Genomic DNA, 26,723 nt, shown 5'->3' with positions numbered 1-26,723 from the left:
CCAGTATTTCTTGTCAACCCTTTACTACTGTTAAGATGCGGAGGTGCCAGTGTTGGACTGGGGTGGACAATGTTAAAAATCACACAACACCAGGTTATAGTCCAAAAGGTTTATTTAGATGCACTAGCTTTTGAGGCGCTGCTCCTTCATCAGGTGGTTATAGAGCAGGACCATAAGACACAGAATTTATAGCAAAAGATTACAGTATCATATAACTGAAATGATGTATTGAACAAACCTAGATTGCTGTTAGGTCTTTCATCTTTTAGAATGGGTTGCAAGTTTCGGTTCATTAATATGTAAATCCCAGAACTTCCTTTAAGTTACATTCTTGAGATAACTTAAGCTTTTATTCAAAAAAAGTGACACCTCAGCTCAGACAGTGCATTAAAGGTGTGAGGTTAGAGTCTGTCTGTATCCCAATCTTGAGTCAGACTGGTTCTATTTCCAAAGTGGAATTTATAAAATATTACATGGACTGACATGCTGCAAATTGTGCGCTTTTTAACCAAAATAGAATGTATCTACAAATATAATTCTGAAAATGCAAATTCACCCCTTAGACTTATATGTGTGTGCGTGCATGAAAGAGAGAGTGTGAGTGTGTGTTTGCGTGTGTGCATACTTGGTAAAGTGCTTTTGTGAGTGTGATGGAATATAAGCCTGTGAGAGGGTATGCGCATGGTTGAGAGTGGGGGGGGATGTGTGTCTGTATGAGAGGGGGTCTACGCGAATGTGAGTGTGTGTATGCGTGTGTGCATGCGCATCGTGCAGTGGGGTCACCTGTAGTGTGACATGAGCCCAAGGTCCCAGTTGAGGCCATCCTTATGGGTACTGAACGCAGACCCTTTCTGTCTCTCATACACACACACATACACCCCCCACACACTCATCTATGCACACATCCTCTCACAGGCTTATATTCCATCACATTCACTCACAAGGGGTATTGCTTGGTATGTGTGGGATTCAGTTTATTGGAATTTAATGCCTATGGGATGGTATTCATTGGAAGTTTGTGCTTGCGTATTCTGTTTGAATAGTGCTTGAATAAAAGCAGTATTTTCTCTAAAGCCATTGATTAACATTCGGCTCCCAGTTGATAGTGTGACTGGACAAATCAAGTCAAGATTAGAGTGGTGCTGGAAAAGTACAGCAGGTCAGGCAGCATCTGAGGCCTCATTCCTGATGAAGGGCTTTTGCCCGAAATGTTGATTTTTTTTTGCTCCTCGGATGCTGCCTGATCTACTGTGCTTTTCCAGCACCCCTCTAATCTTGACTCTAATCTCCTGCATCTGCAGTACCCACCTCTGCCTGGCCAAATCAAAGCCCAGAATGAAATCTGTCCCGATAGATTTGTTTCAGTTAATGTCATTCACATTGTCACACAATGATAAAGTGGCTTTAATCCTAGGAGATGATAGAGCTGCTCTTTTGTTAGTGGTGAGTTTAAGCTGTGGGTCACCATGCCTCAAGTAAGGGGTGAGGTCAAGATGCAAGACCTTCATGATCACCTCATTCAGAGCAGGAATTGAACCTATGCTGTTGGAATGACAGTGCATTGCAAACCAGCTGTCCAGCCAACGGAGGACATCCCCCCCCACCACCCCCCAAAACACAACATCTTTAAAAATATGAACAGTTTTTTGCACAAAATAGAAAACCGGTAATAAATACTGAGCTATCGGGTTATAGACTCATTTGGAAAATCTTAAATACACAGGATACCAGAGCTTCAATCTATTCCCCAACACTGCCACTTTACAGTGACTCAAATTCAGAAAATCGTAGAATCCCTCCAGTGGGGAATTGGCCATTCGGCCCATCAAGTCCAAACCGATCCCTCCAAAGGGCATCTTACCCAGAAGCCCTCCTCGCCCCCACCCCAAGCTTTTCCTGAACTATGCAATACTCGTTTCTCGAAGAGAAACTATACTTGCTTACGACTGCAATCAGGTCTCCTCAAAACTGTCCAATTTCTTTTGATCTCGAAGTTTCTTCAACCATAATCAATCCTTGATTATCCTGAACCAAAGGCAAGCTAATGACTCGGTGTTTGCCCCACCTGTTGTAAAGCAGCACAATAAGAGCAATAACAGAAGTTGCCAGAAAAACTCAGCAGATTTGGCAACATCTCTGAAGAGAAATCAGAGTTAACATTTCAGGTCTGGTGACCCTTCCTCGCAACTGATGGAAGCTAGGAAAATGTCAGTTTAAATGCAGAAGATAGGGTGGGGGGGAGGGGTTAAGGAGTAGATGAAAGGTGGGGATAGAGTCCAACAACACAGAAGAACAGTTGGACAGACAAAGGAGTGGATAGCAATCTGGCTAAGAGGACGAATAGTTAAATGGGGATTATTGGTGGTTAACAATAGGTAGTGTGTGACAGCAGACTTTGTGAACCCCAGGGCATCAATGTGGACTTCAACAGTTTCCTCATTTCCCCTTTCCCCCTTCCCCTACCTCACCCTAGTTCTAAACTTCCAGTTCAGCACTGTCCCCATGACTTGTCCGGACTTGTCCTACCTGTCTATCTCCTTTTCCACCTATCCACTCCACCCTCTCCTCCCTGACCTATCACCTTCATCCCCTCCCCCACTCACCCATTGTACTCTATGCTACTCTCTCCCCACCCCCACCCTCCTCTAGCTTATCTCTCTACGCTTCAGGCTCACTGCCTTTATTCCTGATGAAGGGCTTTTGCCCAAAACGTCGATTTCGAAGCTCCTTGGATGCTGCCTGAACTGCTGTGCTCTTCCAGCACCACTAATCCAGAATCTGGTTTCCAGCAGCTGCAGTCATTGTTTTTACCTTTGTGATGACAAGGCCTGGTGTGTGGTGTAGCGGGATAGGACATAAGAGAGCAATAAAAACAATCTTCCATTAACACTCCAGGCGTTCTCTGCTCCAGGAGGATTGTCTGATCCAGGTTTTTTTTTGAAGTTCCTTCAGAAAGGTAACCAACCCTATTTATCACTGTTTTAAAATGCAAGTTCTAGAAATGATATCACATGCCTCATCACAGTACAGGTCATAATGTAGCTGTCTGACAGCTTGTTTCTATATAAGGTATTGTTAGCAACAAGAGCTAGATCATATATATGTCATATATCTTATGTGGGATTGACAGCGCTCCCATCAGCATGTGTGCTATGATGCAATTCACTAAAACCAAAGAACTCCTAGTGAGGCCAATTTTGCCATCTAAGACATTTTAAGAGTGTAAATCTCTGAATAAATTAACAACCATACGTCTAGCTCCTGAGCTCAGTAAAGCTTGGTTTTGTGTTAATTTGCACCACATGCAGAGAATAGTAGGCAGTACTTCTGTCCATGCTGGGCTGTGAGCTTCTGTCTCTGTTGAGAGTATGTTGCTGGAAAAGCACAGCAGGCAGAATCCGAGGAGCGGGAGAATCGACGTTTCGGGCATTAGCCCTTCATCAAGAATGAGGCTTGTAGGCCAGGGAGCTGAGAGATAAATGGGAAGGGGGGTGGGGGGGGGGCAGCTGGAGGAAGGTAGCTGGTAATGTGATAGGTAGATGAAGGTGAGGGAGAAGGTGATAGGAGGTTGGAGCAGATAGATGGGAAAGGTGTTGGGGGGAGGTGTGGGCGCAGGTTTTGCACTTCCTGCAGTGACAGGGGAAGGCGCTGGAAGTGGGGTGTGGGCTGGTGGGAGAGAGCATGGATCTGATGAGGCAACCGCAGAGGGAATGGTCTCTCCAGAATGCTGATAGGGGTGGGGAGGGAAATATTCTCCTGCTCCTCAGATGCTGCCTGACCTGCTGTGCATTTCTTGCACCACACTCTTGACTCTGATCTCCAGTATCTGCAGTCCTCACTTTCTCCTAGCTTCTATCTGTGACCTGACATCACTTATTTTCCTGCTCCCTCCCTCAATGCTGCCAGATATAAACCTCACTCTGGTCAGTTTCTCATTTGACCGCATCCTTGTGATTGCTTTCCCTTTTCCTGTGATTTTTACATTGAATAATTGAACATGAGTGTATTAATTTACAAGGTATTCTAAAACTGATCTTAGTTATGTGAAATTGCATAGATTAGATTAGCTTACCTGCAGTGCGGAAACAGGCCCTTCAGCCCAACAAGTCCACACCGACCCTCCGAAGAGTAACCCACCCAGACCTATTTCCCTCTGACTAATGCATCTAGCACTATGGGCAATTTACCATGGCCACTTCACCTGACCTGCACATCTTTGGACTGTGGGAGGAACCCCACACAGACATGGGGAGAATGTGCAAACTCCACACAGACAGTCGAACCTGGGATCCTGGAGCTGTGAGGCAGCAGTGCTATCCACTGAGCCACCGTGCCGAGATCACAGGATGTTTGTATCTAAGTTGTATTGCCAATTCCACAATGTGTAATGAAACTGAGACTTCCTGAGCAACTCCGCGTTTTAGAAAAATTGCGCTTTAGAAACAGCACTGAAAGTGTTGGTGCTGTAATCGTATTACAGCCAACACATGTTTTAAAAGTTTGTGCTGTAGAAACAGCGTCCATATTTCATCAATTGTTACAATGAATTTGTGTTAACAAATTGTGCATTATAACAAAACGATCTGTATACTGTATATATTAATGTCATTTACTTTGGAAATCTAAGTATATGTGTTGGCCTGCATATTTGCAGTAAATTTTTAAAAGCTATAATACCCATAATTTCAAGTGAGAGGAGGTTACTCAGAGTTCCTAAGGAACTACACAGAGGGCAAACAGGAAGAACTCTCCAGACCCTGACATTCATTGTTAGTCTGTGCTGGAAGTTGTTTGAGGGGGAAGGATGTATTGAGTATACTGAGATGTCCTTCAGTGGAGTAACATGACCAAAGCGTCATTCCTAAGAAAAGGAATTTAAACAAATGAAATTATCTTAATGTAAGAAATGATTCACAATCCCAGACCGGGGTTTTGGGTTTCAGTTAGTAGAAAAGAAATGAAGTTGAACTATTGAAATTGAAAAGAAGGAAGAAAAGAAAACTGTTAGGCCTAATATAGAGTCAGAGAGGTCTATAGAACAGAAACGGCCCTTTAGCCTACAAGCTACACCAATCAAAACAACCGCCTATCTATTCAAATCCCTTTTCCCAGCACTTGACCCATAGCCTTGTATGCCTCAGCTTCAAAAAGACACATCTAAATACTTCTTAAATGATGTGGGGTTTTCTGCTACCACCTTTACAGGTTTTAGGTTCCCACCACCTTCTGGATGAAAAGATTTTACTCATATCTCCTCGAAACCTTGTGCACCTTACCTTAAATCCCTTCATCAAGGGGGGAAGTTTCTTCCTGTGAACTCTGTCAATGCCCTTCCTAATTTTATATCTCTCAATTATGTCCTCTTAATCTGCTCTGCTCTAAGGGAGAAAAAAATCACAGGTTATCTAAGCTCTCTTTATAACTGAAACTCTCCAGTCCAGAAAACATTCTATTAAGTTTCCTCTACGTTCTCTCCATTGGTATCACAGTCTCCTATAAAGTGGATTCCAGAACTGTCATCCATCTGTATTGAATATAATTTGCTTCTGATTTGCCTATGTGTGGCCTTCTCACTATTTATCACACCATTTCTTGTATCATTTGCGAACGTAATGATTAACGCTCTGGCATTCATATCTAAATTATTTATATAAACCACAAACAGCAAGGGCCCCAACACTGACCCTTGCAGGACCCTACTGGACGAGGGCTTCCAGTTGGAAAACACCCCCCAACCATCACCCTCTGCTTCCTGCGACTTGGCTAATTTTGGATCCAATTTGTCAAATTTCCTTAGATTTCTTGGGTTCTTATCTTTGCTATCAGTTTTCCATAGTGGGATCTTAGCAAAAACTTGTTGAAATGCATGTAGACTGCATCAAAACATTACACATCTGGTCATCTCTTTGAAAAATTCAACTAAGTTGGCCAAACATTACCTTCCTTAACAAAACCATGCTTTCTTTTCTTGTCTAGTTTCCTGCCTATCCAAACGCAGATTAATTTGGTCTGTCATAATTGCTTCCAATAGTTTGAGTGCCACCAAGGTTTCATTGACCGGCTGTAGTTTCCTGGTTACTTGCTCCCTTTTTGAACAATGGTACCACATTGGCTGTCCTCCAGCTGTTTGGTGCCTCTCCTGCCGTCAGAGGGGAATTTAATGTTTTTGCAGTGCCTGTTGTTTCCTTTCTTTTGCCATTTAACAACCTTGGATAAATTTCATCCTGCAGTGGGCATTTACCCGCTTTTAAGCTGGTTTAAGCTGGCCAGACCATTCAGAAATCTGAAAACTTCTTTAATTGTATCACAGACCTTCCTGATCTCTATACACGTATAATCTCTCTCACCATTGAACACTCCTTCAAAAGTATTCATTTGGAACCTTACCTACATCCTGGCTCCTGGCACAAATTACCACTGTGGTCATTGATGGCCCTAATCTTTCCTCCATTATCCTTTTGGCCGTAATTTACTTGTAAAACAACTTAGGATTTTCCTTTATTTCACGTGCCAGTATTCATTCTTATCCTCTTTTAGCTATCCTAATCTACTTGTTACCTCTTGCATATTCTATACTTCTGTAGAACTTCAGCTGTTTTGAGCATTCAGTATCTGCCATAAACCTCCCTTTTTCCCTTAAATCCTGCATTTGCCTTTGTATCCAAGGTTCACTGGATTTGATGGTCCCATATTTTTTCTTTATTGGAACATGTTGGCCCTGCCTTCAGTCCTGATGAAGGGCTTTTGCCTGAAATGTCGATTTTCCTGCTCTTCGGATGCTGCCTGACCTGCTGTGTTTTTCCAGCACCTCTCTAGTCTAGATCCTGTACTGTCCAGATTTCTTTCTTGAATGTATCCCACAGTTCTGAAATGTGGAAGTATGGAAATATCTGCTCCACTCCATTCTGGCCAAATCATATCTGGTCTTGTTAAAATTAGCCTTCCCTAGTTTACAATTTTGATTTCAGGCTTATTTGCCCACTTACATTACTGGCCTAGCTTGGTTACCTAACATTAAGTCCATGATGACCCCTCTCTTGTGGGGCCTTCTACTTACTGGTTTAAAAAGTTGACTTTGCTACATTTTAAGGTTTCTGCTCTCTGAAAACCTTTCATAGTATGTCTGCCTCAGTTAATGTTGAGGAAATTGAAATCCCCCATGATCACTACGCTTCCCTGAAACTTACCTCCATATCTGCTCTTCTATTTGTCCCAGACTGATTCGGAGATGCCGGTGTTGGACTGGGGTGTACAAAGTTAAAAATCGCTCCGAAAGCTAGTGTGCTTCCAATTAAACCTGTTGGACTATAACCTGGTGTTGTGTGATTTTTAACTTTGTCCCAGACTGTTAGGGTGCCAATAGAACATTTCCATCAATGTAATTGGAGCCACTAGATCATCTTACATGTCAGGAATTATCTGTCTCTCAGTTCATCAAGAAAGGTAGAATTGCCACAGCCTGCCCATAAATAAATTGAAACCTGGGCTGAAACCTGGAAAAGCAGCTCACTTGTTTTAGACTCTGTCTAGTTTTTAATCCCATTGTTTTCGTTTGGATGTGAATTGAACAGATCTTGAACAGGGCCATTTGAGGGAAGGAGTTGGGTTATGTTTCATTAGAGTCTTGCTGCTGTAATGAGGAATGCTAAATGATCAATTGAAATCAATCACCCATTCAAATATTTCAATATATATGAGATGTCTCCGAACGCAGAGGCCCTTTGCCAATTTCTTTCTTACTTTTCAATGTTCATTTCAGAACATAGCTGAGAAGGGGTGAGATGGGGCATGGGGCAGCACGGTGGCTCAGTGGTTAGCACTGCTGCCTCACAGTGCCAGGGACCCGGGTTCGATTCCAGCCTCGGGTAACTGTCTGTGTGGAGTTTGTACATTCTCCTCGTGTCTGCGTGGGTTTCCTCTGGGTGCTCTGGTTTCCTCCCACAATCCAAAGACGTGCAGGTTAGGTGAATTGGCCATGCTAAATTGCCCATAGTGTTCAGGGATGTGTAGGTTAGATGCATTAGTCAGGAGTAAATGTAGGGTTAAATGGGAATGGGTCTGGGTGGGTTACACTTTGGTGGGCCAGTATGGACCTATTGGACTGAAGGGCCTGTTTCCGTACTGTAGGGATTCTACGATTCCATGATTGGGCATAGCTGTTCATTGAGGCCTGCTTTACATGTCAGCAATCAACTTTCCAGCCTTGGTTGATGCTGTAAACACTTACGACTGAGAATATATAATAGGCCAGAATTAGAGGAGCATGAAAGTGAACTGGCAAATTAGGTTAAGTGTTAGGTCAATTGCAATGTAGTAGCAGACATTTGAGGAGCTATTAAAGAACACACAAAGTAAATGCATTCAATGAGAAGGATAAATTTCAAGGGGTTCCCATTCTCTGGGGTTAATTGAAGAAGTTGAAATATAATCAAACTTAACATTTGCCATTGAGAAGCTGTTTGACACTTATTGAAAGCCTTATAGCCTGGGCTCTTAGAAAAATGTATGTAAAGGAAACTGGCAGAGCCACAGTTTTTGAGAAAGGGAGATCCTGTTCATTCAATTAATTGGAGTTCTTTGAAGAATTAACATGCTGAAGATGAAGGGAACTGGTTGGTAGAAGGTACTTAGATTTCCAGAAGCTATTAACTCAAAGGTTATTCCAGAAAATAAATGCTCTTAGTGTAGGCAGCAACATGTTGGCATGGATACAGATAGTTAATAGGAACTGGAATAGGCATAAATGAGTCTTTTTTAGGTTGGTAAGAGGCAACAAGCAATGTGTCTCAGGGATCAGTCTGGGGCCACAGCTGTTTACAATTGATATAATTTGACTTCATTGAAGGGACTTGAAAGTATGGTTGCCAAATTGCTTACGACACAAAGACAAGAGAGTAAATTGTAAAAAAAGACAATAAGGAGGCTACATAGGATATAGTCAGATTGTGAGTTGGCAAAAACCTGGCAAATGGAATAAAATGTGGGGAAATGTGAAATTGTTCGTCTTGGCAGAGAGAATGGTAAAACACCATAGGCAACCTCCTAAGATTTTGCAAGTTACTATTCCCTTTTTAGTTCTGACATTTGCTTTTGGTATTAACAACTCAACCCTCCCAAATTATTGTCTGCACGTACCTAGATTCGTCGACACTCAAAAAGAAGCTTCTACTTGATGGGACTTTAACTCAAGTGTCCACTGAACACATACGTAAACTGTTAGAGATTGCAAAGCTCTGAAATGGAGAGGAATCTGGGTGTTCTTGTGAATGAATTGCAAAAGGTTTATTTTCAGGTATAAATAGTTAGGAAAGATAATAGATTATTATCATTTATTGTAAATTCAAATTAAATATAAATGTAGGGAGGGTATCTTTCAGTTACATCAGACACTGGTAAGACCACATCTTTGTGGAGTTTGCACATTCTTCCAGTGTCTGCTTGGGTTTCCTCTGGGTGCTTGGGTTTAGGCACAGTATTAGGCACCTTATTTAAGGAAGGCTGTTACTGTTGGAAGGTTTAGCAGTCTATTCCCTAGATTAGGTGAGTTGTCTTATGAGGAAAGGTTGGACAGTTTATGTTTCTATCTGCTGAGGTTTAGAAGAGTAAAAGATGATTGAAACAAGTAAGATTCTGAGGGGTCTTGACAGGATAGACTTAAAGTGGATGTTTTCTTTTATCAGAGAATTGAGAACTATGGGGTCACTGTTTCAAAATTTAAAGAGATGAGGAGGAGTTTTTTTTTCTGAGGAGCCTCAGGTTTTGAAACTCTCTTCCTGAAAAGCAAGAGGATGGAAGCTGTTATCAAATATTGTTAAGGTGGAGATTGAGAGATGCTTGTCAAACAAGAGGGTGAGAGGTTATCTGGGAAAGGCAAGAATATGGATGAGGTTATAGTCAGATTAGCCATGATGTCAGATTCGCCAGAAATCCAATGGTCAACTCCTATCTCAACGGTTATAGGTTTCCAGTTTACCAGTTGGACCTGTTGCTCTGTGAACTCTTCAATATTTTGCAAAGTGTGTTATTTCAAGACAACATACATGAGTAGGGTATGATCATGAACACATAGATCCCAATGATGCGGAAAGAAGCTATTCAATCCGATGAGTCTACACCAATCCTCCCAAAAGCATCCCACCAAAATCCAGGCTCCTATCCCAGCCCCATAACCTTGCCTTACCATTGTTAATCCACCTAACTTGCACATCCTTAGGTACTACGAGCACTTTTCCATGGCCAATCCACCAAACCCAGACATCTTTGAACTGAAGAAGGAAACAGAGCACCCAATTCAATGAACTACAAGAAATTTGCCAGCAATGTCGCATGATGAAATTGTGACATACTTTTATGTTTCCCTTACTGTGCTCATGGGATATGGGTGTTAAGGCTGTGCAGCATTTATTGCTCATCCCTAATTTCCCAAAGGACCAGTTAAGAGTCAATCATGTTGTTGGTCTGGAGTGTAACCCAGACCAGGTAAGGATGGCAGATTTCCGTCCTTAAGGGCATCAGTGAACCAGATGTATTTTTATGACCGTTTTACATGGTCGACATTAGGCTAACTTTTTATTTCAGCTTTTTGATTGAATTCAAATTTTATCACAGGGTTTTGGATTGCTAGTTCAGTTATATTACCACTATCCCACCACCTCCCCTTTATTACAATCAATATTTAGCAATGCTCTGAAATATTAACATATGCTCCATTCTTTGTTTCAGATTGCTCGCAAAGATAACCGATTCATTCTGACCTGTGGCTTACCTTATCATGCAGTAAGTGCCCATTTTATCTCAACAGAATGGTCAAGATTGTGTTGTGTGCAATAAATTAGTGGATGCATCCACTGAACGATGGTCAATGAACAGAGAGCAGCATCTGGGCAGTCTGTACTTGTGTGCAATGATGGCCACTGTGCCATCCTGGCAGCATGTGTGTGTTCAGCAAGCATCATGTAGAAATTCACTATGTAGATTGTAGTTTGTGTGTGGCTCCAGAATACAAACAAAGTTTCAGACGTGTCATCAAGGGAGCTTTGAATTAGATCTGACATGGAGTCTTGTGCTTCAATAACCATTTTGGAGTCTGAGGAGAATGTTGTTGTTTTTTTGTTTGGGACAGCATTACTGGCTGGCCAGCATTTATTGGCCTGTCCTGAGTTATCTTTGACAATGTGGTGCTGTAGGGTGACCCAGCCACAGTGAAGGAATGGCTATGTATTTCCAAGTCAGGATGGTGACTGGATTGGAGACTAACTTGGAGGTGCGAGTGTTCCCATGTATCTGCTGCCCTTGTCCTTCTAGATGGAAGTGGTTACAGGTTTAGAAAGTGCTGTCTAAGGAGACTTGGTGAACTTTTGCAGTGCATCTTGAAAATAGTGCCCTCAGTTGTGGAGGGATTAGATGTTTCTGGATGTGGTGCCCATCAAGCTTTGTCCTGGATGGTGTCAAGCTTCTTGAGTTGTTGGAGTTGCACTCATCAAGGCAAATGAGGAGTACTCCATCACACTCCTGACTTATGCCCTATTGATGATGGACAGGCTATGGGGAGTTAGGAGATGAAATACCACTAAGGTATACCTCACCTCTCACCTGCTTTTGTAGCCACTGTGTTTATGTGGCGAGTCCAGTTGAGTTTCTGGTCAGTTGTAACCATAAGGATAATGATAGGGGATTTAATGATGATAATGTCGAGAGGCAGTCATTAGATTGCCTCATGCAGGTCATTCTGCTATAATGCTTGTTTCCTCATTGCAAATTGACTGTAACACGACTGACGAATAGGGGACTCTTTTTAAAGCACAAACTTTTAAAACATGTGCAGCGGAACCGCGATTATCCGAACGAGATGGGCGGGCACTATTTCGTTTGGATAATCGATTATTCAGTTAATTGATTCAATGCTTTTCCTCTGGGGCTGGGAGTTTTTAAAGTCTGCTGCCCAACCAGGAGACTGCAGCAGCACACAGCGCGCGAGACCCCACTCTCCCACCCTCGCCCCTCCGACCCCAACACTGCCCCCCCTGTCCTGCCCAACACCGCCGAACTGCCCCCAACCCTGTGCAACACCGCCCCCTGACCCCAACACCACCCCCCCAACCCCATCCAACACTCTTTCTCTCCCCCCCCCCCCCCCCGCCCCACCACCACTAAGGACAGCCCCCCCGTCTGCCCCTACCCCTTCTCCAGGGCAGCCGGACTATACACCAACAACAGGACCGCAGCTGCTGCTGATGCCTTTGTGGGGTAAGTTTCCAAATAGAGCGCGCGCACACACGCACACACGCACACACACACAACATTTTACTGCAACATTTTGACAGGTTCCACTTTTGTCCTGTACAGGACCATGTTGGAGAGATTATCTGGGGAAGGGAGGGGGTTTCGGGTACACCCCTCCATAAAACTCTAGGGAAAGTGTGATGAGAGAGAGAGGGCAGGAGGTCAGTCATTTGGAGGCAGTGCTTGTTTAATCACGATAAACAAAAGGCGCGATCACTGTTGGAAACACGTCTTTGATATAATGTTTCTATCGGGACCTTGAGATCTCCTTCGGATAATCCACTTTTCAGATAATTGGTATTTGGATAATCGAGGTTCCTCTGTATTGGCTACAACGCATTGCTTTGCCATCACTTTAAGTGCTGTATCTATTGCATGATTTTTATATAGTGCAGAGCCGCACAAGTGTGCAACCATCTCATTATAGAAGAATTGCCTGTACTGCAGATGGTTATTGAGAGCATTTGTGTGGCACAAATATTATTTGCCACGTATCGTCCCAAGCCTGAATATTGACCAGATCTTATTGCGTTTGAATGTGGACTGCTTCAGTTTCTGAGGAGTTGCGAATTGTGCTGGATGTTGTGAAATTATCAGTGAACTTCCCAAATTGTGACCTTTATAAAGGATCATTGCTGAAGTAGCTGAAGATAGTTGGGCCTAGGACAGTACTCTGAGGAGCTCCTGCAGAGATGTCCTGTAGCTGAGATGACAGAGCTCCAATAACCACAGACATATTCCTATGTGCCAGCTATGATTTCAATTAGCATGGAGTTTATCCCGATAACCATTGATTCCAGTTTTGGTCAGGCTCCTTGATGCCACACTTGATTGAGTGAAGCCTTGATCTCAAAGGCTGTTGTTCTAGCCTCACTTCTGGAATTCAGCTCTTCCATCCATGTTTGAACCAAGGCTGTAGTGAGGTCAGGGGCGGAATGTCCATGAGCAGGTTATTGCTGAGCAGGTACTGCTTGAGAGCACTGGATGGCATCTCTGCAGGAGTTCCTGAGGATAGTATTCCTAGACTCAACAATCTTCAGGCACATCATCAGTGACCTACATTAGATAAGTCAGAAGTGGGGATGTTCACCGATGATTGCACAACGTTCAGCACAATTTGCAACTCCTCAGATATTGAAGCAGTCCAGATTCAAATGCAACAAGGTCCAGACAATATCCAGGTTTGAGTTGATGGCAAATAACATTTGCCCCACAAAAATGCCAAACAATGACCATCTCCAATACAAGGCATTCTAAGGGACAGCATGGTGGCTCAGTGGTTAGCACTGCTGCCTCACAGCACCAGGGTTCCAGGTTCAATTCCCACCTCATGTGACTGACTGTGTGGAGTTTGCACATTCTCCCCGTGTCTGCGTGGGTTTCCTCCGGGTGCTCTGATTTCCTCCCACAGTCCAAAGCTGTACAGGTCAGGTGAATTGGCCATGCTAAGTTGCCCATAGTGTTAGGTGCATTAGTCAGGGGTAAATATAGGGTAGTGGAATGGGTCTGGGTGGGTTACTCTCCAGAGGGTTGGTGTGGACTTGTTGGGCCAAATAGCCTACTTTCATACTGTAGGGAATCTAATCTAAATGACCACCCCTTAAAATTCAGCGGTGTTATCATCATTGAATCTGCCACTGTCAACATCCTTATGGTTACCATTGATCAGAAACCAGAAGGGCCAGTGGTTAGCACTGCTGCCTCACAGCACCAGGGACCTGGGTTTGATTCCAACCTCGGCAACTGTCTGTGTGGAGCTTTCACATTCTCCCCGTGTCTGCGTGGGTTTCCTCTGGTGCTCTGATTTCCTCCCACAGTCCAAAGATGTGCAGGTTGGGTGAATTGGCCATGCTAAATTGCCCGTAGTGTTCAAGGATGTGTGGTTTGGGTGCATTAGTCAGGGGTTGATGTAGAGTAAAAGGATTGGGGAATAGGTCTGGGTGGGTTACTCTTTGGAGGATCGGTGTGGATCTGTTGGGCCAAATGGCCTGTTTCCACACTGTAGAGGTTCTATGATATACACAGTGACTATCAGAGCAGGTCAGAGGCGAGGAATATTGCGGTGAGTATCTCCCCTTTGACTCCCCAAAGATGTATTCAAGAGGGGTATAGATGAGGTGAATAGCAAAGTTAATTTCCAGAGGGTGGGGGGGGCATTCAAACTTAGACGGCATAATTTTAAGGTGAGAGGGGAAAGCTTTAAAAGGGACCTGAAGAGTAACTTTTTCACACAATGTGTAGTGCATTTGTACAGTGAACCACCAGAGGAAGTGGTAGATGCATATACAGTTACACCTTTAAAAGACAGTTATATGAATGGGAAAAGTTTAGAGGGATATGGGTCAAATGCAGGCAACTGGGTCTAGTTTAGTTTGGAATCTGGTTGGTATTGATGAGTTTTGTGCTGTATGACTCTGTAAGTCAGGAGTGTAATGATATACTCCCCACTTGCCTGGCTGAGTGCAGCTCCAGTGACAGTCAAGTTTGACAGCATCCAGAATGAAGCTTGATTTACACCACATCACAAACATCTACTCCCACCGCCACTGATGCTCAGTAGCAGCAATGTGTCCTAATCTGCAAGATATACTGCAGGAATTCACTAAGGCATAAAACGGACCTGGATGTATTTGGCTTGGTTGGATTTGTGCGGAGATGCTGCTTTGGGTTTGTTTCCTGGAGTCTGTTGTCTGCATGAGAGAGTCCTGTCTTTATTTGCACTTGAAGAATGGGGGGTCCAGGTTTCTTCAAACCCAGTGAAAGCTGAGTCAGAGTCTGTAGAGAAGGATAATTTGTGAAAGGGAAAGGAGGAGTGAGGTTCTGGCTGCAGCTTTTGTAAGGTCTTGGACAATTACTGATGTTCTTACCTTCTCTTCAGTTGCGTTCACAGGTGGCTGAAGGCCGTTGCCTCTCTCTGAATTGCTCAGAGAAAGCCAAGGACCAGGCAATTACTGTGCTGAAACATTTCAACGTGCAAATCACTCCAACAGATATCTTCAGCCGCTGTCAGGTAGGGAAGAATGCCTGGTGTGGGTTAGGGAAGTGGTTGGACAGTGCTGTCTTATACACTGGTGAATGGTTTCTATGAGCATATAAACCCAAATTGTTTTTGAATAGAATGCTTCTGACCGAACTATACTTTAACTAAGACTAGGGCCTTAAGTAAAAGAAAGAATCATCTTGTATACAAACCCAGTAACTGGTATTTCTTACACAGACTCACTGTATCCTGAGCAAAAGATCAAGTAATCTTGAGTTTTATATTGGTCTCAGTTTCTAAGTTCATGTCGTACAGAGACCATTCATATTTGCTTTTGTTGATGGTGCTTTGTACAGAAACAGACTGTTGATGAATGCTGCTTGCACATTCATGTACTGAGTGAGCAAACCAGTTTAGCCGAATGTGGTAATTCAGCCTATCTCTCTTAATCTGTGCACAATGTGAGGCTGGGGGCAAGGTCATTGGCTGAATAAGATTCACATGCTGCTCGCAAAGCATTTTTGATATTGTTCTCTGAAATGGCTGAGCTAATCATGTGGCTGTATTCTAAAAAGCAGCTCACTACCACTTTCTGAGGCACTTAAGAACGGGCAATAAACGCTCATCCAGCTAGGGACACCCACATTCCGTGAATGAGGGAAAAAATGTTTATAATATGCAGTGTTCCTCTTGATGTGTTTTGAACTGGTTTGGTGTTATGTTAAGTTGTTGCAGTTGATAGTTTGTTGATGGGAAATTGCTCTTCTAGTATGCTGTTATGCTAATGTTGTTACTCCCAGAGGCTGTCCATGTGAGAAAGCACTAGTTATGGTCATGACAGTGAGACAGTTTGTAGCTGCCTGCTTCTCAATGGAAGTAAGGTTCTGGTGTAGAGAGTTTTGGGTTGCAGGTTATAGCAAGCTCCTGAATTAGATTGGAATAATCTATCTTTTCTTGGCTAAAGTTTCTGTCAACTGCAGATATTCCTTGAATCCTTTGCTATGGCATTAATAATTCTCCAATGATGGAGTGTAATAAGCAAATCATATTTTACCCAGTCTCTGCAATAACTTTCCACAATGCCATGGTCTTGAACTGACAAATTCACCATTAATTGTTGTGTCGAACTTAGAATGAAGGTGACTGTTCCTAGACTCCAGATGTTTCTGATCTGATTTGGGGGCGGCACGGTGGCTCAGTGGTTAGCTGCTGCCTCACAGCGCCAGGTTCGATTCGCGCCTCGGGCGACTGTCTGTGTGAAGTTTGCATATTCTCCCCGTGTCTGCATGTTTTTCCTCTGGGTGCTCTGGTTTCCTCCCACAGCCCAAAGATGTGCTGGTCAGTTGAATTGGACATGCTAAATTGCCCATAGTGTTAGGTGCATTAGTCAGGGGTAAATATAGGGGAATGGGTCTGGGGGGGGTTACTGTTCTGAGGGTCAATGTGGACTAGTTGGTAGAAAGGGTCTGTTTCCATTCTGCAAGAAATCTCATCTAATCAAATCTTTCCTATTACCATTTCCTCTATTCCTCCTTGAAACTGACTTCTATGATAAAGCTGTCTGTTTGAGCTGATCAAAGTTGATTTGATAGAGGAGACACTGCAGCTTATGGAATAGTGACTAATGCTGATGCTAGTGAAGATCACCCAGGGCTCCAACAGCCCCATATAGACTGATATTGGAGATGATGGGCTTCAGTTACACAAAGAGTCAAGAGTTGCTTGAGGCCGTCCTTTGTAGAGTAGGAAAGGAAGGTGAAGGGAGAAATAGTGTTCAGAATTTATGAAGTGTTGTGGATGGGAGAAATCAGTTTTTGAACTGAACTATTTCAAGTGGTGCAGGAGTTGGCAGCCAGGAGATGGAGACGGAGATGTAAGGAGACGGGACCAGAGTGGAGAAGAGGGGAATTCTGTTTGAGCTGTGAGCTGTCTTTGTAAATTTACTGCTTGACAAGTACCTGGAAGCAGATTCCAAAGTAACAGTTGAAGGAAATTGGATTAATACTTGTTGGGGAAAGCTATCCAGAAATATAGAAAAAGAATAAGCAAGTGGGATTAAATGGTTTTGTTTTTTTCAAAGGCAGAGGCATGTGGGCTGAATGCCCTTTTCCACGCTGTCAGATACTGACTGTAGCGGTCAGTGAAGGTTACATAGAAACATAGGAATTAGTGGGAGTAGTGTTATAAAGGAGAACGGCCGAAACACACAGAGAAACTTGTCTCACCTTTATAATCTGTTAAAAAGAGTGGTTAAATAAAAAAAAAGCTCTGTCATTCACTTTATAAGCAATTGGTAACAATATATTGATTTAACCATAACTATTCTCTGACTGAACAAAATTCTATTGGTGTGCTTTTCCAATAAACACAAGTCGTATTTATATAAACCCAAGTAATAAGAAAAAAAAGATTAAAACCTTATCTCTCTAAGTCTACACAGAACGTGTCTTCCAACATGCTGTGCCTTCCCCACTGTCTCTGCAGCCAGAAGTGCCTTTCTTCTGCTGATCCTGCTGTCAGGGATGTTTTCTTAGTGAATTCTTCTATGAGCACTTTTAGCTAGAAGTGCTGTGGTACCTTTTATGGATAGATGGTGCTCTCTTAGACAGCTTAGAGACTTTTTGTGAGAGTTAGATGTTTATTTCTCAGATGGCTGTTCGCTCCCACCCCGAACTTCAAAAACCCTCTCTTTATGTACCTTGGGTGACATATCAGTTTTCATACATTAGCATTGGTCTGCGGTTGTCAGAGCCATCAAATTTTAAATCACTTGGCTTTCAATTTCTGTGTGCTTGGGTTAAATTAATTTGTTGATTCAAGCTAATTGCCAAACCATCAAAACAAGCTTAAAAATTCCAATCAAGCAGCCAATTGGTCCATGTTTCAATTTCAGACCTGTCTGAAATCTGCAGCTCTGGCCAGACAGGTTTTTCTGTATAAATGTCTAATCTTAGAAAAGCACTTTACTGTACCACTTAAAGGAACCATGCAGTCTTCCCCGCGCCCCCCGCCCTCCTCTCTCCTCCCCCCGCCCTCCTCTTCTCCCTCCCACCCTCTCGCCCTCCTCCCCTTTTCCTTGATGCAGTCTCCTAATTGGCAGTCTATCCATTCACCACCATATTGAGGATCGTGGCTGAGCAGCCCAGGCTGCCAGCTGCAGTTAGAAGCCTGACTATTCAACCTCAGTGGCCTCACCACAACAGGTTGGTGTTACTGACACAATCAGGGACCCTTGCCATCTCTGACGTGAGGGGACCACTTCAGGAGCTTGGATGCAAGGTTCCTTTTCAAACATCATGATGTGACAATGCAGTCACTTTCACAAGGTTTGTTTGTCCTTGGGTTTCTTTAAGAGAACTTGTAAAGGCAGATGTGCTGAGGGGTCTAGAAAGAGCCTAGTTTAACAATGATGAGGGAGTGGCCAGCTCTCCCAGTTCAGGTTTTTACTAGTTTGGTTTTAGCTGTGGCAGCCATAGATGCTGGAATCCAGGGAAGGTTGCAGCTTCAGCCAATGTTTCTTGACTGACTCTCTCTTTGAATATTGTTTCCTCCTGCCTGTAAGAATCTGTGTTTCAATTTGCCTTTTTGCTAATGGTGTGTCTTTGGGATGTTACTGGATTGGAATAGTTCCATAGTTAAATTGCCATATCGGGTTGGTTAAGTTTTCCAGTAGTTAAGTTATTCTGAATTCCATTTTCTTTTGTTTGTATTTCAACTGTAGTGTTTAAATAAGTTCTGTTTTGCTTAAAGTTGAGCGGTTTGACCAGCTGCAACACACCTGGAATATCCACTTCACATCCATCTATAAAATAAGAGAAAGGTAGGGTCTAGGCTACATTCTTAAAACATTTTGAGGGTGTCTGACCCGGTCCATAACAGTGAGATTTGAAGCTGTTGGGTGTCTCCAAATGGAGGGATAACTGATCCAATCCATTGTTCACACTATGTGCAACTCCCTGCCCAGGACTCCATCACTGGAGTGTGAGTCTCCAGCTGCTGCAGGCAGAGTGCCTCAGTTGTGACGTCCATATATGGTGGGTGGGGTGCTGCTGGCAATTCTGCTTTAATGGGGCCTTAACAGTGTTGGGAGAAAGTGAGGACTGCAGATGCTGGTGATCAGAGTCAAAAGGTGTGCCGCTGGAAAAGCACAGTCGGTCAGGCAGCATCCGAGGAGCAGGAAAGTCAATGTTTCAAGCATAAGCTCTTACATTCCTGACGAGCAGCTTATGCTGAAAACATTGAATTTCCTGTTTCTTGGATGCTGCCTGACCGGCTGCATTTTTCCAGTGCCACACTTTTTGACCCCTAATAGTGTTGGCTTACCATTTTTGTCACTGAACACACTGTCCGCCCCACCACCCTGGAAAATTTCCAGACTACGGCAGTGGATTTGGGACCCAGCTCTTCCCTGTCTCAACTTCAAGCCATAGCCCCAGAAAGGTGCAGCCAGTGAGTGCCTGTTGGGTTCACTGTGCTCGGCACCTTCATGTTTTCAGCTTCATGTTCACTTGATGTTGAGTGTTGTGAAAATGTATCTTCCACCTGACCAGGCAGTACTTTGATTAAATAAATTAATAAAGTGGGTGCAATTATTTAATTATTAATTTCCATAATAAATTTTGCTGCTTTCACTTACTGTTTGCTGACTGGCAATTCAGTCTGAAAGATAGCCTGCACAAACAGCACGAAGAATTTGGACATTGTACATTCAGGATTCCTTTGTTCAGGGTTCCACGGTGAGATGGAATGGGACCAGTGACATCAGCTGGTGTTAAATGACAGTGTCTGTAGGGACCTGGCAGAGAGAAAATCAACGCACTGGTTACCTGGTAACTTGGTGCTATCTGGAAAGCTGCACATACTGACTGCACCCTGTTGAGCATCTCTCCGGCCTAGTTCTCACAACAGCCCAGGCAGCATAGCCTAGTTCCCACAGCCCTTCAAGTTTCCTGCCAAGAATTTAGTGTCTTAAGAAAGCTAATGGAGCATGAAGGTCATTGTGTGAGAAAATCTCAGGCCGTGACGATTATTTTCAGTGAATTTGACATGGTGCTGTGTGGGTTTAGACAGAGACTCACCAGCGTGTCAGACTGAATTGTGAGGTATGGGTTTAGGAGCAGTGCGTGGAATCTCTGAAGTAATTTCAACTGACGATTGGAAACTTTTCACAGTTGTATTCCTTCTGCCATATCTTTTTTTCATTAAATTTCCAACTTATGGAGATCACAAAAACTTCCCGAAAAACTGTATCAGGATAATTCCCACTTTCTTCAGTGGTCTGTGCATGGAGGGAGTTGGAGGTTATTCCTGTCGGTGCCGATTATCAGTGCAATTCTGGGCCAATGAAGCTAAATCAGTTTGTCAGATTTTATGCTCAAGTTTTCAAGCCGAGCAGCCCTCTGCTTGCTGTGACTCTTTCTGTGAGCTTGAGCTTGAGTTGTCTGGTTAGGCATTGACTGACCATGGCACAGAATGAAATTGTGAATATCCAAAAGGGATGTTCATATCACACGTGTGCCAGTTTATAGCATGTAGTCTTCAAAAATGTTTCATATCTAAGAATATTTAAACTGCTAAGACACTGCTGCACACCAGTGAAACAACTTGTTCAGTTCAAGTTTTACAAAGTTATTTTCTGTAATATGAAACCTGGTTTCTCATTGGCAGTGGGGAATGTTATTTTTATTGTTAAGAATGCTTATATTGCTGATGGACCGTTTTTGTCTGTATATCTGCACTAGTTTAAAAATGAGGTTGTTGAGAAATAGTTTATAATTGCAAGAAAAATAAAGTAAGCATTTACGTTCTGTTATGCTGCCCAATTGTATTGTCTCATGAAAGCTGTTTGAATGCTAATCATGCAAATAGGTTTTAGCTAGAATTCATTGAACCAGTGAAAGACTGAGCACAGTCTGGACCCAAAATTGTAATTATGTGAATCTGATAAAGGAGAGAAATTATATTACTACAATGTCTTTCATACTCTGATGCCCCATGCTGTTCACAGCCAATGTCATACTTTTTGATGTGTCATTACTGTTGTTACATCCTGACTGGAGCTATGGGATAGTTGGTGCTGGTTAACGCGCTAGATTAGATTAGATTCCCTACAGTGTGGAAACAGGCCCTTCGGCCCAACCAGTCCACACCGACCCTATGAAGAGTAACCCACTCAGACCCATTTTCTTCTGACTAATGCACTTAGCACTATGGGCAATGTAGCATGGCCACTTCACCCACCCTGCACATCTTTGAACTATGGGAGGAAACCAGAGCATCCGGAGGAAACCCACGCAGACACAGGGAGAATGTGCAAACTCCACACAGACAGTCTCCCGAGGCTGGAATCGAACCTGGGACTCTGGTACTGTGAGGCAGCAGTGCTAACTATGTCCCTAGGATTATGCTTTTGTTTCGAGGAGATGCTGTTCGAATTATGACTTGTTTTGTTGCTCTGTCTAGTAAAGGTTAAGGTGACCAGAGTTTGGTTCATTTAGTTAGAGTTGCAATTCTGGTAATCTGAAATGAAAGCCGAAAATGCTGGCAATATTTGGAAGATCTAGCAATATCGGACAAAGGTAATTGACCTATAATGTTAACTTCTCTCCACTCAACTCCTTCCTACCCTCTTGTCATTCCTCAGTGCCATTAATAACTCATTTCACTGAGCATTAAATTTTCAAGTCCCTAAAGATCCAAAATACCTTCGGGTGAGTTACGTAGTCTCCTTGAGTATAAACAGTTTCTGACCCTGAAAGTTCACCTAAAACACCCTGCCTCAGTACTGTGATGCCCTATCCCTGGCACATTGTATAAACTAGATTAGATTAGATTAGATTACTTACAGTGTGGAAACAGGCCCTTCGGCCCAACAAGTCCACACCACCCCGCCAAAGCGCAACCCACCCATACCCCTACATCTACCCCTTACCTAACACTACGGGCAATTTAGCATGGCCAATTCACCTGACCTGCACATCTTTGGACTGTGGGAGGAAACCAGAGCACCCGGAGGAAACCCACACAGACACAGGGAGAATGTGCAAACTCCACACAGTCAGTCGCCTGAGGTGGGAATTGAACCTGGGTCTCTGGCGCTGTGAGGCAGCAGTGCTAACCACTGTGCCACCGTGCTGCCCACTGCGGGACAAGGTGAGCTGGCATGCACATTCTTTTGCAGTCTCTGTTCCATTCTGTTTTACTGCACTCCCTCCCTCTCAGCATCTCAGCATTCTGTTACTTCAGCAGAATTCGGAAGTGTTGACCTGAACTCAGAGCTTTTGTAATGATTTGTGCAGTTGTCAGGCCACGTTGAGGACTTTGGTCCACAAGTCTGTGTCTCATTAAAGTATCATGTTCAGATTTCATTTTACATTAATATTTTGAAGTCTCTACCCACGAGAACATCTCTGATGCAGTTAGCACCTGGGCTGCAAGCATGTGGAATATCACAACTGCATCTCCATGGTCACTACATTTGCATTCAAAAACTATCCTGGAATAAGTTGTGCTACTTCTCCCTGTAAGCCTGTCTCATTCTCTCTCTCTCTCTCTGTCTCTCTGTTTCTCTCTCTCTCTCTCTCTCTCTCTCTCTCTCTCTGTTCCTCTCTCTCTCTTCCTGCAGTGTATTTCTTTCTTCTGAGATTCTGCATGTCTGTCTCTCTGCCTCATGTATTTTACATCCCACACTGGAGCCAAGCCTTCCCCCTTTGGGCCGAGTTGTGTCTTTTTATAGCTAATATTTGACCATAATGTAAAATTGCTCAGATATTAATTTAAAATAAATTGGTAGTTAACGTAAATTTGACCGGGTTGTATAAGGATGGTTGGAGATTGTGGAAAACCGTCTGACCCCAGGCAGTCAGATCTGCAGTAAGTGGCTGCATCTCGGGGAACATCCATTTTGATGTTAAACTGGAGTTGGAGGTGGAGGCATTGAGAGACATTGTGGGGTAAGGTTCTGTTGTGATATCAATCTAGTTGGAGGTTATGGACAGCATGTTTAACTCTTGAGGCAGGCAGGTAAGGGGGTCTTAGATGCAGTATTGGCTGAGCCACAGATCTTGTCCCTTTCCAATGGATCCAAGGTTTTTTGCTGCCTGTAAAGATGGAACCAGATGCTGTAGGGTGGATGACCAGACTGATTCTGATGCTGTGGTGTAGGAAGCCATTCAAGTAGGAGAAGGTAAGAGGGACAAAGTATTAAGAGAGAGTGTCCTCTGCAGTTGTGATTGGAAGTGTGTGCGGGTCTCCGGTACCAGGGTTACCATGTCCCTCTTGGCTGCAGGTGAAATAGGAGAGCACCAATAACATTAGAAAAACAAGAAATGAGGCCCTGCAGTGAGAGTTTTGAGAAGTTAGGGTCCATGTCAAAAGCAGGACCTTCAAAGTTGGGAGATCTGCGAGTGCAGAAAGATGGTGCCAGGAATGAGGAACCTCAGTTTGAGGATGGATTGAGGGAATTTGGACTCCTCCTTGGAAAGGAGAGGGCAGAGTGAAGATTTGGTAGAGGTTCTCAAAATCAAGAACACACTGGACAGAGTAAATAGGGAGAAGCTGTTCCCATTCATCAAAGAAAAATGAACCAGAGGGCATTGATTTGAAGTAATCTGAAAACGAAGCAATGGTGATGTAAGAAAAAACCCGTCCAGCCAGTTAAGGTATGGAATGCACTGGCTGGAATTTTGGTGGAGGCGGGGTCGTTTGAGGCATTAAAGAGAGCATTGGATGGTCATTTGGACAGAAATGCTGTGCATTGGGGAAAAGATAGGAGATTGACATTAGCTGATAGAGCTGGTGCAGGCATAATGGGCTGAATGGCCTTCTGGACCATACTAATTCTGTTATTCGGCGATCTTTATTCTGTTTGCAGAAATATTCTTGAATTTGACGTGCTGCTGGGATCCTGAGTACTGTTCCCAGACCTGCACAAAGCCAGAGCAGCCTTGATGCTCTTTATTCACAAAGACAGCTTCTCGAACAGCCTGTCTGAATCACACTGCCCCTGCCTGGCTTTACAGGCCGATAATTCCCTGTGAGGTATGGTGGACTGGAGTGCATAGGCAGTGTCTAATGCTTCCATTCCTAGTTTGTAGGTCTCAACAACCTGATGGATGACGCAGTGACTAAGTGGGTGACACGATGGCTCAGTGGTTAGCACCGTTGCTTCACCAGTGGCATTACTGTCACTTAATTCCCATTGTCCTGAGGTCACCATTGACCAATATTTTAATTTGCTAATTTACCTCCTGACTCTCCTCAGCCTGTCCATCAATGACAAGGCACGGGTTCGATTCCAGCCTCTGGCAACTCTCTGTGTGGAGTTTGCACATTCTCCCAGTGTCTGCGTGGGTTTCCTCCGGGTGCTCCGGTTTCTTCCCACAATCCAAAGATGTGCAGGTCAGGTAAATGGCCATACTAAATTGTCCATAGTGTTCAGGCATGTGTAGGTTTAAGTGCGTTTGTCAAGGGAAATGTAGAGTAAAAGGATCAGGGAATGGATCTGGGTGGGTTACTCTTTGGAGGGTCAATGTGGACTTGTTGGGCCAAATGGCCTGTTTCCACACTGTAGGGATTCGATGATTCTGTCTAGGAGAAACTAACTGAGGTTTCAACATTCCCACTGGCAAGTTTATCAGTTTGCTATGTATTGGCCAGCAGTTCAGAGGATCACAAATCATTCCAAAGATAATGAATAAATTGGCTTAAAAGATGAAGCTTAGAATGACAGCAGGAACAGTAGTAAATCTGAGTTTTAAAAAAAGCACAAAAATGGAGAAGGATAAAATAGAATTCTAAAGTAAATAAGCAAGAAGTATAAAACTGGCTTTCAGTAGTATACAGTATTTCAGAAACCTGTATATACAAAGGAAAAAGTAAGGAAGGTAAACATGAGACAAGAAGTTAAAATGGGAGTTTAGGAAACACAGCTGTGCTAAGCTGACTATTTCAATTTGTGTTCACACTGAAAGTCAGATAAATTATGCCAAAAATAATCGCAGCAAGAGAATATTGAGTGTGAGGAACTTAAAGTAATAAATAGTCACAAAGGGACAAACTGGAGAAAGTAATAGGTTTTAAATCCAGCAAATCTCATGAAAAATAGAAGAAACAAGAGTTACTGTCCTTGACATCAAGAAACCCAAGCAAAACTGGAGCCAATGGGAATCAGAAATCACCCGTTCTCCACTTGTCAGTCGTACCTGGCGCAAGTAATGTCTTTGTTTGAGGTCAGTCATCTCAGCTTCAGGGCATCTCTGCTGGAGTTCCTCAGGAGAGTATCCTAGACCCAACTATCTGCTTTGTTAATGACCTTACTCCACTTCAACACCCAGTGGCCAGAAGTTGGGATGTTTGCTGATAACTACACAATGTTCAACACCTTTTTTTTTAAACTCTGCAGACAATGAAGCAGTCCATGATCAAGTGCAACAAGAACTGGACAGTATCCAGGTTTGGGCTGACAGGTTGCAGTAACTTTCATGCCGCACCAGTGTCAGGCAGTGACCAAGAGAGAATCTAACTATCAATCCTTGTCACTCAGTGGCATTACTGTCACTTAATTCCCATTGTCCTAAGGTCACCATTGACCAATATTTTAATTTGCTAATTTACCTCCTGACTCTCCTCAGCCTGTCCATCAATGACAAGGCACAAGTCAGGAATGTGATTAAATACTCTCCACTTGCCTGAATCTGTGCAACTCCAACAGTACTCCAGGAGCTTGACAACATCATGCTAAAAAACATTCCACTTGATTAGCATCATATTCACAATTATTCATTCCCCCTTCTGCTGATATGCAATACCACCTATACAATGCACTGTAGAAATTAACCAAAACTCCTTAGCTAGCACCTTCCATACCCGTGATCACTTCCATCTAGAAGGACAGGAGTAGCAAATACATTGGAATACCACTGCCTGCAGGTGGTCCTCCAAGCCACTCTCACTCTGACTTGGAAATGTATAACAGTTCCTTCAGTGTCACTGAGTCAAAATCCTGGCATTCTCTTCCTAAAAGTATTGTGGTCTACTGACAGCAAATGGAGTGTGTTTCAAAAGGACAGCTTGCAGCCACGAGGTGCGTGTGATAAATGCTGGCCAGCCAGTGTTGCCCACATCCATGAATTAATATAATAAAAGCTACAGTGATGGCAAATGCAGTAAGTATGATCTTACAAAAGCCCTGAGGTTCTAGAATGGCATCAGTGGATTAGAAAGTAGTAAATGTAATGCTGAATTTGGAGAGATTAAGCAGAACTTGAGGCTATTTAACCTGATTGTTAACTGTTGATAGTTGGAACTTGATACTTGGGAAATTGTGATATGGAGAAGCAGTGGTAACACAGTATTCTGAAAAGGAAATCAGGTTTAAGAAATCTGTCAAAGTGTTTTGAAGGTGTAACATTCGCAGGATGTGGATTTTTCTGACTAGGCCAATGTTTGTTGTTGTATATCA

At 43.3% G+C, this 26,723-nt stretch overlaps 1 protein-coding gene across 15 annotated transcripts in view; it reads left to right on the top strand.

Annotated features, from left to right (window-relative positions):
• Positions 1 to 26,723, top strand: part of exd3 (exonuclease 3'-5' domain containing 3) — a 395,662-nt gene that overhangs the window by 191,622 nt on the left and 177,317 nt on the right. For all 15 annotated transcript variants that reach the window (XM_072566231.1, XM_072566229.1, XM_072566225.1 and 12 more), the window contains 2 exons: positions 10,723 to 10,776; positions 15,161 to 15,292. In XM_072566231.1, coding sequence (XP_072422332.1) covers positions 10,723 to 10,776; positions 15,161 to 15,292 — 186 coding nt within the window. The remainder of the gene's footprint in view (positions 1 to 10,722; positions 10,777 to 15,160; positions 15,293 to 26,723) is intronic.

Source organism: Chiloscyllium punctatum, chromosome 49, assembly GCF_047496795.1.
Source record: "Chiloscyllium punctatum isolate Juve2018m chromosome 49, sChiPun1.3, whole genome shotgun sequence".
Taxonomy (NCBI): Eukaryota; Metazoa; Chordata; class Chondrichthyes; order Orectolobiformes; family Hemiscylliidae; genus Chiloscyllium; species Chiloscyllium punctatum.
Note: the sequence above shows the minus strand (reverse complement) of the source record. Positions and strands in the feature narration are given on the sequence as shown.